At 41.9% G+C, this 12,063-nt stretch overlaps 1 protein-coding gene across 3 annotated transcripts in view; it reads left to right on the top strand.

The window, feature by feature from the left end:
• plch2a (phospholipase C, eta 2a) overlaps positions 1-12,063 on the top strand; it is a 126,187-nt gene that overhangs the window by 41,342 nt on the left and 72,782 nt on the right. Inside the window, exons 1-2 of one of the 3 annotated variants that reach the window (XM_068597010.1) lie at positions 5,984-6,157; positions 6,288-6,367. The exons of 1 other annotated variant lie outside the window; for it this stretch is intronic. In XM_068597010.1, coding sequence (XP_068453111.1) covers positions 6,325-6,367 — 43 coding nt within the window. In that variant the 5' untranslated portion in view covers positions 5,984-6,157; positions 6,288-6,324. Of the gene's footprint in view, positions 1-5,983; positions 6,368-12,063 lie in introns of those variants that run through there. One more of the 3 variants, XM_068597009.1, reaches the window with a different exon arrangement.

Genomic DNA, 12,063 nt, shown 5'->3' with positions numbered 1-12,063 from the left:
TCAGTGACTGTGTAGCAGGTCTTGAAATAGGACAGGCAAACGCTGCAGCGAATAGTGCTGCACTAATACAGACACAAATGAGTCCTCACATACACTGGGGATTATTATTCCAGCTACTTTATATAAAAAAAAGAGAAAGCATCGCAAAGAAAGCAATCTCCTGAAGTCCTTCCCTTACATACAACACACAGGGTTTTGAAATCAAGCTCACACTGCAATGAATTGGCTGCTCGGGACTCTCGCCAATGATCAGTCCAGCCCTGATAATGAAACAGAAACTTGATTGGCAGAAATATATCTATTGAAGTGCAGCATTCTGGTTTCTGGACATGGTTTATATGTTGACCTAGTCTGCTGGTTTGTGTCCGGCCAAAAACTATTCAATGTTTTCACTCTTCCTCTTTTTATTGTCCAGTTCACTGCATTAAAGCATAATCTCTAGGGCCATGTTTTGTATACCGTTGTGCTGCATCTGCACTTTTCAGAGACTGACCAATCATGGTAGAGTAGGTGGGCCTTATTGGAGGTTTTGTTGGCACTCAAATTGAACTGATAGGGACAAAAGAAAGATAATAATGTAATACGAAACAAGACATCTGCTCACCCAGCTGCCAGTCAGTGTAGCTGTCACTTCTACAAACACTAACCTAAAGAGAGCAGTAGCCCAAAGAGTCATAAATACCCATCCAAGCTGATGGGTGCAGTATGTGTTCTACACAAAGACAGACGGTGAGGGGCACAATATGTTGAGTTAGCTGTCCAACAGTATTCAAAAAAAAAATGGCACCTGTCAAATTTGTCGTGCTGCATGCATGAATCAAATTTGACAGTTTTGCTTATCAGCCAGTTATCAGGCCTCAGTAGCCGCACACACACAAACACACACTCTAGTGCACAAACACTGAACGGGGGCGTAACGGTTCATTCTCCAAGGCCCTGAGGTCTTATTCTATCAAGACTGGTGACTGATTTTCCAGGGCACTCACATGAGCGTAGGCCCGCATGCACCCATGTACCCATGGAGGGATGTGCGCACGACCAATAAATGCTACTTATCCAATAGTATTTTAGAGAAGCTCTCATAATAGGCACGGAAATCGGAAATGCTACATCTAATTAAGAAGTCAACAGTATAAAACAATGAAGAGGTTCACACTGGTCCATGGAAAATAAGGGGATGACTTCCCATCGCAGCTTACTTTTATGCAGCTACATTATACTCACACAATAACAGGTTTCACATAACATCAAATGCAAATGGCTCATGCCCAAACCAGCGTCCATCCTGTGCTGCTGTAGATACATGGCAGTGCAAGATGGCGGACTTTGTCGAACAGGACCCAATGAAAATACCTTTTTTGAAGCAATTTTTTGTTTCATGTGATTATACACTGATTAAAATCAAGTTATGAATATTTGATTTGATTGCTGCTAATTAATCCCCCTACATTTTACACAATGTTTCTTTAGGAAAAACTATGACATATGTGTCAAGTAACTTCCATACTTCAGTATTCAAAACCAATATCTTTTCCTAAATCTACCCAAGTCAAAACACTCTCTCTTGTTGTTAGATGTTCATTGCAAAACGTACAATAATTAGCATAAAAAATATGTAAGATATCATACGAACCGCTGTGCGAGGACACGAGGGACATGACTTATACCCTTGATTGCTCATTTAACAGTAAATCAAGAAGCGCACTCTTGCCATAAAATGCTATCCTAATACATGACCATGTGGTTCTCTAACAGAATAGGATTATAAAATGAATGGTGTGGTGGAACTAATATGATAGCATCCTTTTCATCGATAATCTGGTTCTCCATGGTTACCTGAACTGACAGGAAAGTGTGCAGGCAATTCTGCATTATGGGCGCTTTTTACTTTCCACACTTCAAGTACAATTGGTGTGTGTGTTTGTTTCAGTAATATTACACATTCAAATTGTAAGCAAACTTTTTTATGTTTGTACATTGTATATGGACATTCTTTAAAGAAGTAAGGGATCCAAATGTTTTAACCAATCAATCATCTTTTCCTATAACCATGCTGTATGTTACTGCATCATAAAGCCAAACAGAAAGTCGATTTTTTTTGTATTCTTTCAAGAGGGAATTTTTGGGAAATGCATTAGAATTCTCACCGACATACAACAAACTAATGGTTTACAATACACAGAACCCCAGCTGCATCCTGCTGCATTTGATGTGTGTCTCTTTGCTCCTCATTGCGTAAATATATCTCTTACAGTACAGATTCAATCGCCCAACATTATTTCCACAAGGAAAGATTTTGCGTTTGAACCATGTAACCCTCAATACAACCCTGGAAAAAAGTGCTTTTCCTTTTGCTTCGAGCCACCTGCACACACACAATGCGGACACATTTGATAGGAAATCCATGGAGGACGCAGCTGGCCCCTCCACTCATCCAGCTGAGGTTATTAACTTCCACTCGCTCTCCTCCGTCCCCACTCATAACAAGACACAGTTTGCTGAACATGTCACACACAGCCTTGCTCGCAAAGACAGAGACACTTTTGGATTAGCTGGGTCACCATCCAAGAATGTTTTATTGCAAGTTGTGTCAGCCCAGAATTTAAAAGAATTAATGGAAACGGAAAATTTAAAAAGAAAAATCCTCAACATTGCCCATTAATTTCACAATCTTAAGATTGATGAAGACATGGCTTAGAAACACAAGCCATGGCAATAAATTAGCTCCGAGAATAAATTATGGTCTGAGCTGATATCATTATTGATGCCACTTCTGAAGCCGCTGCAGTTTCATCTTAGTCCTGAAGGGAACCGAGCCATCAATGGCATTTTCAGTTTGTCTGCGTATGTCTTGTTTCCACCACTAAAGCGTGACCTTCCCTTGTGAGTCAATCAGTCAATAGTCTGCTTGGTTTCACTTGTAGAAGAACTAAGTGAGCTCAGAAGGAATAAAAACACGCCTCTCTGTTGACCCTGTTTGTGGTTTCTTAGACTGTTTTTAAGGCTTTAGAGATTGAGTAGCTGTGGCTGACCAGCAGGCTATAAGCTCATTGTTGTTCACTCCGTCGTTGCTCCAGAGCGACTTCATTGATCCAGTGCTTTTACAAGAGCTCGGGAGATTACCTGCTGCAACGCTGGATAATGGACAAAGTGCCACAAGTTACCTGGAAGTGACACAAGAGTGTCGCACTGAGGCTCACAGGATCACATCGATCAGTTCTAACCTTTCTCGCTTATGACCATGTTTCCACAGTCTTCAAATAGCAACAGTGGCCTGTTGCTGTAAATGGAATCTAAAGAGAAAGGAATATATATATATATATATATATATATATATATATATATATATATATATATATATATATATATATATATATATATATATATATATGGACTCCATCCAACAGTTGTATACAAAACTGTTGGATGGAGTCTTAAATGCCTGTTAGGATGAATTTGCATTACTAAATTTCTCATATGGTGCCATAATCAGGTCATAGTTTTAATTTTAAACTTTATGGCAACAATGCCCTTCACATCAGCATCAGTACTGTATGTCCACTATCACTAATTAGCAAATTTGGCATGCAACTAGTATGAATATTATTTGCTACACAGCATCTAACAAATGTCAGTACTTCCACACTGACATGCTGAGTCGCTAGCATTGTTTAGGATTCTGCAACAGACATAGTTGCGAAGAGGAAAGTATAAAAAACAAACTGTGATATTGTTGGTTTGGGTCTTAATGAAATATAAATGATTACATATCTGGATGGGGACCAAAAGTGACCAATGTCGCCATCCTTGTGTAGTGGAGGGATATAATGGTGAAGTACTTTGTATACATTCAATATTTATTTGTTTTCTGCACACATCTACGGCAATAATTTTCATCAATGCAGTTCAAGGTTGTGACCATGTTCCCAGCCATGATCACATTTGACATACTCTATTTGCACTAAAGGTACAGAGCCCTATAACATCCCTAGCGGTCGTAATGCCCAACCCCCACTATCAACCCATGTGCATGTAAACACACTTATGAGACCATTACACTGGTCCTTACGGACTGCTTTCTTGCTCTTCCCATGCAACCTCTAGCTGTGTCAGGGATAGCCTTAAGGGTGTGTGCAAAACAGGTCCTGTTGCTATGCTATGCTGTGACTCAGTGGACAGCTACTGTAGCACGCCGCGAAGTTCAGTCAAGCAGCAGGAGGTGTTGCTAATGTACGAAGGAGACACTGATGGATAAACCGAGCTGGACTTTTGGTTGGAGTGCAGGTTTGTATTCAGCTCCAGGGGTTCTCGGTGATGATTCTTGTGGAGGCTGAAGAGCGGTCTTTGAAAATCCAGGGAGAAAAGAGTAGAGGTCGTTCCTGCCTCATGAAACACGCATCGAGCTGAAACTATTCACGACTACATATACTATTCATGCGATAGCAGAAAGTTGCTGAAAATACTGTAAATTGTGCCCTTGTGTTCAGACCTCATGGGTTAATAAAGGCCTACCAAGAGATTTAAACTGAAGCTACTGAGAAGTGCATTCTTCTAAAACAGGAACGCCGTTCAAATGAAATTTAAAGTATGGAAAATCTCTATTTAAACTAAACAATTGTATTAAGAGATACAGAACAGAAGGATATTTCCCATGTTGCTGTGTGGTGATTTCGTTTTTATTAAGTTAAAGATAAGTATTACATTTCGATAAAGTCAGAGGGCTCGCGAGACATAAGATCAGTCAAAAGAGAAACAGCAGAGGCTGAGATATCGGTTTCTTTTTAGTCCCTATACGGGCCAAAACCCTGGTTCTTATGTTTCCCATAATTCAACTCTACAGTTGAATTATGACTCCCATTTTTATTTTCTTCTCTGGTGTTTCTTCTCCTTCTCGTCTACTACCACAGAAGATATTATACAATTTTCACAGGCACTCATGAGGGCTCATAATTAGTAAACTATCTTGCTAAATCAGTTTAACATCATGGATATGTCTTTCAAACACATAATGAGACTTCTGTCGGCTTCTCTCTAAAATAGCATTTTTTAATGGTGCGAAAATATAACAGGGAGTGCAGTTGGTGACATTGTGGGCTCAATGGCAGCTCTGACGGAGTAGCAGTGGGGGGCGGGGCTTAGCCGAAGGTCTGTTGAACCGACATGGTGTCGGAAGAATAAGTTTGAACACACAGACGTTTTTAGCTTCTTTGTGGGTTCAGATGAAATTGTCCCAGCTTCAAAAGAGTTGGTGGGTATATTTTCGGTACTGAAGACAAACCCAGGCTGTCGGTTCCCCCTGCTTAGGGCAGACTGTATCTCTGTACTTAACACAAAGACATGAGATGGAATGTATTGTTCAATTGAAATTCTTAAGATCTCCTTTGGGAAACTCAATTTTTAGGTGAGAGAGTTGTACGTCTACACACACTCTTTCAGTTGAAGGCTCCTTGCTCTCCTGCTGGTCTCAATCCAAATCAAAGAAGTGGAGAGAAGTTCATCTTCTTCCACCCTTGTTTCCGTTATTGCCCCTCCTCCCCCCATCTGTCTCTCCCTTTTGTCGGCCGACTGCTGAGACAAACCCATCCACGCCTGGCTGGTCCTCTCCTTGTTGAATAAAACATGCGCACCACACGCCGCTGCTCTTTGCTACTTGCAAATCACAGCCACCTTGCCTCCTTCGCGCATCTCGTATCCCTCCCTTTCTGCTTCACCCTCCTCCCCCTTTATCTCGGCAGATGCATTTCGGTCCATTCCCTCTCCTCCCTCCCCTCCCACTCCCTCTCTGTTTTCCCTCCCCCCATCTCCTCCTCTCTTCTTCTCCCACTTCTCCCTCCCTCCCTCCCTTCTCCATCTAATAGAGCGCTCGTTCTCCCAGGTGATCGGCTTTGAACCAAACGCCCCCCCCCCTATACAAGAGCCGTGAGTGGTTGACTGCACTGAGCGTGCTGCCAAAGCTCTCTGTGGCAACATCCCCCTTCCCACCAGTCTATACAGTAGAGGCAGAAGAAGAAGAAGAAGAAGAAGAAGTGTGCAAGACCACGCTGTCTTTGCTGCTACCATCACACTGGCACATAGGAACAGAGAGGATGAGCTTTTATGAAGACAGGCAGCGTGTAGAGAGGAAGACTGTATAAGAGAGGTGGTAGAAAGAGGATAGGTAAGTTTTCCACCAAAAGACCTTTCTGACACCTCGGATGAAGACAACCACGAGACAAGGCGCGCATATGACAGTAGTAGCCCCCCAGATGGTGGTTCAGGTAAAGCCAGCCCTTTTGTCCCCGTTTTAGCAGCACATGGAGCCTTGTCTCTTTTGGGAATACACCAATGGACGATTCTGGCAACGTTCGCAGCCTGAGCCCGGAGAAAGGTAAGACTGGCAAGCGGAGCAGAATTCATACTTTATTTCCACGCAGAAGTAGGCCAGCTCAGAGTGAGGAGCTCCTTGTGCTCGTGAGGGGTGAAAGAGGAGGCTCATGCTGAAGATGTTCAGGTGGCTCATGTGTTGACTGAAGCTTGGACCGCCGAGCCGGATGGGACTCTTTATAATGTAATGTCTGTTTTGTTTCCCCTTTTTGGGGCTCAAGCCGTTAATTATCAATCACTTTCAAAGACACCACCTGCTTTAAAGGGTTCACCTAGAAGGCAGAGCGCTAACAAGCTCCCACCAAAGTCACGTTTTTGTATTGAAAAATCTTTGTCAGCCTCAGCAACTGAGACGGCATCAGAGAGAGGAGGAGAACAGAAGGTAAAGCCGGCAAAATGAAGTCATCTATCTTTGACAACTCCCCATCAGGGCTTACCAACTCCTCTACCCCATCCCCCCCCCCCCTCCCGCCCCCTCCCATTCTTGCCAGCAATCCCCCAAACCCCAGTAACCATGGAGTCGTTTGTGTTGGATCGCATCAGCTCGTGGGAGCAGAGCAGCCGGAGAGGTAACGGCAAGTGGGGAAATCAGACCTTCACAAAGCCATGCAACAGAGCACTATAGCGGCACAGCCGCTGCTTGTGTGCGGGCTTGTAGTGCTGTCAGCCGGTCCCTCAGCTTTAGCATCTTTGAAACTCCTCAGGGTTAAATGGCTACAGTTTTTCACCCACATGGGAGTCTCTTTTTTATCATTTCTCTTTGTAATAGGTTTCATTGTTGCTGGTGGAGTCACTCAACGACAACAGCAACAACAAAAGTTGGCGCGCACAGTACAACAGCTAATCGTTTCACCTCAAATGTGATCAGCTAATGGGATGAGCGTTATCAGCCCTTATAGATTTGGTGAGAGATTTCTTCTCAACATTAACTCCACATCAACCCCACTTCCACTATATGAGGGTGTGTGCAGTCTCAAGCAGTAGCGATAGCTAATTACATGGGCTCAGAACACTCAAATGGGTTATATTTTGCAGAACTGGGCTGTATTCCTCGGTGTTCTTTATATATAATACTATCTGACTAGCCTCATGTCACCCAGTACAACATTAGTTGCGTTTCCATCAGGTTTTTTTATTTGTTAAAAAAAACTGTGTGAAAACGGGAAAATTCAATAAAAGCAGGCCAAACTGCCTTGAAGGAACAACTAAAACATACATTTCTGAAGATCTCTTTCAAAGTTACAGCCTCGCGTAGCCAACTTCTGACAAAACTATACTCGCATCCACATCCCTTTTTCCTGCCATTTCAAAAATACTCTTCAAAGTCTCTGGAAAAGTGAAACACGAACAGTGTGGCTCACTGATGTTTTTCAGCAACAATGGAGCTCTATGCGCAGGCATAAGACCTATCAGGCCCTGACACATGCACGATACTCGTTAAACGACAGTAAGAGGGAAATGCAGTATTGCTGTTAATACGTTATTAGTGAAGTAAATGAACCAGTATCATCACAGTACAGAACAGTTAGATCGGCAGTGAACCAAACCACTCCTGCTTGACTTCATGAAGAACCCCTCCACAGGCCATTGACCAGCTCCCCTGCAGGAATATTGATCAGCTATGAGGCCATTTGTGAGCATTAACCTGCCTCCACCCCCGTGCCCTCAAAGCCCTCAACAAACCTTTCACTCCCATTACATTTATTGCTAAAGCCTTTTAGCAGAGTAATGACGCAAAATGCAAACGGTTTTACGGACCATAAGGACAATATTAAGTGTTGTATCTGACTGACTGACCATATGTGATGTTTGATGAGCACGCTTTAATGTCCAAGGGCGTTCCCCCTGGCATTAATCTAATCCTACAGTCTCTAGAATAACGCTCAGGTTTTAATTTGAGGCTTTTTTGACATGAATGATAATAACTTTGGATATATCAGAAGGACTTATCCCAAAGGAGAGTTAAATCACCTGCCACTGTTAAGGATATCTGATGCTGTTTGATTAAAGCTACAAGAGAGGTAGCAGGTAAGAAAGCAAATATACTCGATATCACTGGGAATATTCAGAGTTCGAGGTTAATGGATGCTGTTTCTCAAGGGCGATACCTGGCTTCAGTTGATGCTTAACTTTGATATGCAATAAATATTGCTGCCAACATAGGAAAAGCTTTCACAATGACATTCAGATAGATTCTTTTGAATAAAAGATGCTCCGTGAGACAGCAATTCACATTGCACTTTTATAAAAAGGATTTCAGCCTCATGAACAAGATGTTTAGGTTTTGAAATACAAGATGTATCTTAAAAGCTAAACATCTTGTTCATATGGGTCCAAACTGTACATTTCTGCAGAAAGGTGGAGTTGGCGAAAAGGAACAACCGACTCCCCAGAATGAAACAGGTTCCTCTTGTGTGCGCAGTAAATCTCATTGATTCTTTTACACATGTGGACATTTCGACCTTAAGACGAAGCAGAATTTTGGAATAGGTCAGAGGGTCACGAGAACAATAGGGTTTTCCACTGGGGAGTAAGATTTTCCACAGCATACGTCTTTAAAATCCAGCAGCTTTTGGGGCACTTTATCGTTAGCCACAATTTTGTTCGAAGGGAATGTTAAAAATTAAAAATGTCATCACCAAAGTGAATTGACAGTCCTGTAATCTGGCATTTCTCAATTGAAAGTATCTCTATGAAAAACAATCTGTGTACCCCATGTATGTGAGAGAGTACAAATGGACCCAATCATCTACATCTTTTCCTGTTTTTTTTATAGAGAATAAAGGGAAATTGCGTGCAGCTCTGTCTCATCCCTCCTCTCTCGCTCGCTCAGCAGATGAAAGTAGGCTTTTAGTTTGGGTCACTAACATTAAGAGGCCCTTCCTGACGAAAGGTCCAAATTATTGAAAGGAACACTTTGTGCATCCGTCCAAATGCATGCTCATGAAATATGAACTGGAAATATACACGCTTTTAGGGCAGGATAGAAATATGGCTTCGCTTACAACTATATGAGTTAACAATGTGACTGGAGAGAAACAAATCAAATTCAAATCCGAAGCATTAGACTTGTCTGTATCTCTCGGTGGAGGATGCTCAGTACGGTTCACTTTTCTCGTGTGAACCACTTGATCCGTTTCTTTGTATTGACCCATCATTAGGACAAGAAAGTGTCATTGTGGTTCACCATTGATATGATCAATAGCAGCATTTTGTTATGTGACATCATTATTGAAGACTGGTATATAGGAAAGCCTTAACTTAGGTTTGGTCTAATTAGGATGGTCTGATGTTGTTGACATTTGTTTTAAGGATTTCTTTCCCATTAAATGATAAAGACAATGAATTGTTGGCACAAAGTATCGGCCATAAGCAGCTTCCGTTCAAAATGACTGACAATGACATTTAAAATCCCATATTGGTCGAAGTGTAATGTGACATCTTTGTGTTTTTTGTGCGTATGGCCATCGTGAAAATGTCACGTTAGTTATTGGGTCAGAAAGCAGAAGCGCCAGCAGGCAGCTCCCGACGAGAAGCAGCGCAGCATTTTATTGACGGACTGCAGTCTCAGTGGGATGCCTTGTTTCTCTCACTGTTACATTTGAAAAGGCAGAGATGCAAACACAAACTATGTATAGTGCATCTCTTCCAACAAGAGGTTTTCAGGACTTGGACTGATATCCAAGGATTGCCGATATTGGAAACCGATTTTCTTTTCTAAATACAAAATTCATTTCGATCTTATTTCATGGTCCAAATCCTTAACGCCTAAACATGTATAGCTGTAATTTGCTGCAATATTCTTTATAACTAACATTAAGAATATGTCAAACAAGCCAGCCAAAATATACCTTGTTTCTTAGAACCTTAAACACGTGATACTGAACCATAAGGGGGTACTAAAGGAAAAGGTCAGTGGGTAATTTTGGTTTATTGCAAATCGGGTCTTGTTTTTGTGATTTGGACCATCACTTCCATCAGTTATGGTTGTTAAGTTTGAAAAAGAGCTTTGCTAAAGCAACATGTTGCCTGTTAATTCTTGATTTTAATAGGCTGCATTATTGTGAAATAGGAACAGAATGTATTAAACTCTAATTTGAAAAATAACTTTCTGCAACTTGACTTAAGTAATAATGAACACAAATTAAAAATATAAAAGGTTCACATTATGTGGAGCAGGAAGGTAATGTAATGGCAGTGCGGCTTTTTGGATTGCTGTGTTCATAATGTAAAGGGTATATCCTGTGGGAAGCATGAGCAGCTAAATGTTTGGGTGATATGGCCAGAAGTTGTCAAGATGTTTTGTTCCAAACAGACAGATGGATCAACCAACACACTTAACACTGCATCACTGAAGTCACACCAGCTATCAAAACAGGGAAGTCTCTCGTCAAACTCAATTTATTTAATGGCAACGACAAAAGTTGCGCTGCGTACTTAGCTTACGCTATGTACGTAACATGTTACATAATGCACATAAATGTCGCATATTAGGTGACTTAAAAACGTAACAAACACAATTATTTGAACCCAAACCACAATCATTTATCAAACCTTCCATTTGTTATGGTCGTGGGGTCTTATTTAGTATGTTTCCTCTTTTTAGTCTTTTTTAAATGGACCCATCCGACGTCTCGTTTTGCTTCCCGCCTTGTGCCCGTGTGTTACCTGCCTCTTTGATTTACCACACCGGCCCTCAATTACTCACCTGTCCCTGATTTATTATTGTTTGTATACTCCCTTGTGTTCCCGTCCCCCCTGCCAGATTCTCTTTCTTCTACCCTGTGTGCTTATCGCTTCCCAGAAAATTACCAGAAAATTGTAATTTATCAGTGTTTTTTGGGCTTAGCCTCATTCCCTAGTTTTTGGATTTTGCCTGCTTCCTGTATGAATTAATTTGCTCTACTTGTAAGTGTGTGACCACCTGCTTTTTTGGGAAGACCTAGCCTTTTTCAAATGTACCTTGATATGCCACTGAAACCAAAAAGAGTCAAACAGCATTACTTTTGACATCCTAGTCATTTGCAGTTACTTTGGCCTTGCTTTCCTTCCTTCCTGTCACAGTAGGGAAACAGCGAGGTTGAAGCGGCACCTAGCAAAACATTCACTGAACAATGTGTGTTCTTTGTCACCCGAGCTTCCGGGGACATCGGCTACAATTTCTTGTCACCTCCTACTTGTCCTGCTAATTTGTCATCAGCTAAAGTTCACTCACACTAATACAGCCATTCACATTCATGTGAGAAAAAAAACACAGGGGCACATGAGTGCATAGTGTACCTACCTCTATCTCCAACGTCATCATTAAAATCCATTACAAAAACCCGGGCTGGATCATATTGAATATCATATTTTGAGGTTTCACGCAGAAATTTCTGCAGGTAGAAAATAATGAGAAAGTGAATCCAGGGTGGCGGCAGATCAGGTCTCACCCCGCTGAGCAGTCGTTGTTTTCTGGTAGAAATAGCTCTTTAGGCCTCTGCACACTGAGGTTTCATTAGCATCTATGTGAGAAGAATGCCTCTGCAGAATAGGAGGCGTCTTTTACGGCCTCGGGCGCGGCCCCCTGCTGAAGAGGGTGATAACAAAGCGACAGCACAGAGCTGTTATGAAAACTCTGCCTTGCAGCAGGGGAAGTGGTGGCAGGTCAGGATGAACACCGGGGCAGATTTCAGAGGCTTTCGTTGTCATTCTCTGCCT

Source organism: Clinocottus analis, unplaced genomic scaffold (assembly GCF_023055335.1).
Source record: "Clinocottus analis isolate CAN_PGR_092001 unplaced genomic scaffold, fCliAna1.0.p SCAF_4, whole genome shotgun sequence".
NCBI lineage: Eukaryota > Metazoa > Chordata > Actinopteri > Perciformes > Cottidae > Clinocottus > Clinocottus analis.
The sequence above is the reverse complement of the archived record's forward strand: the minus strand, read 5'-3'. Positions and strand labels throughout refer to the sequence as shown.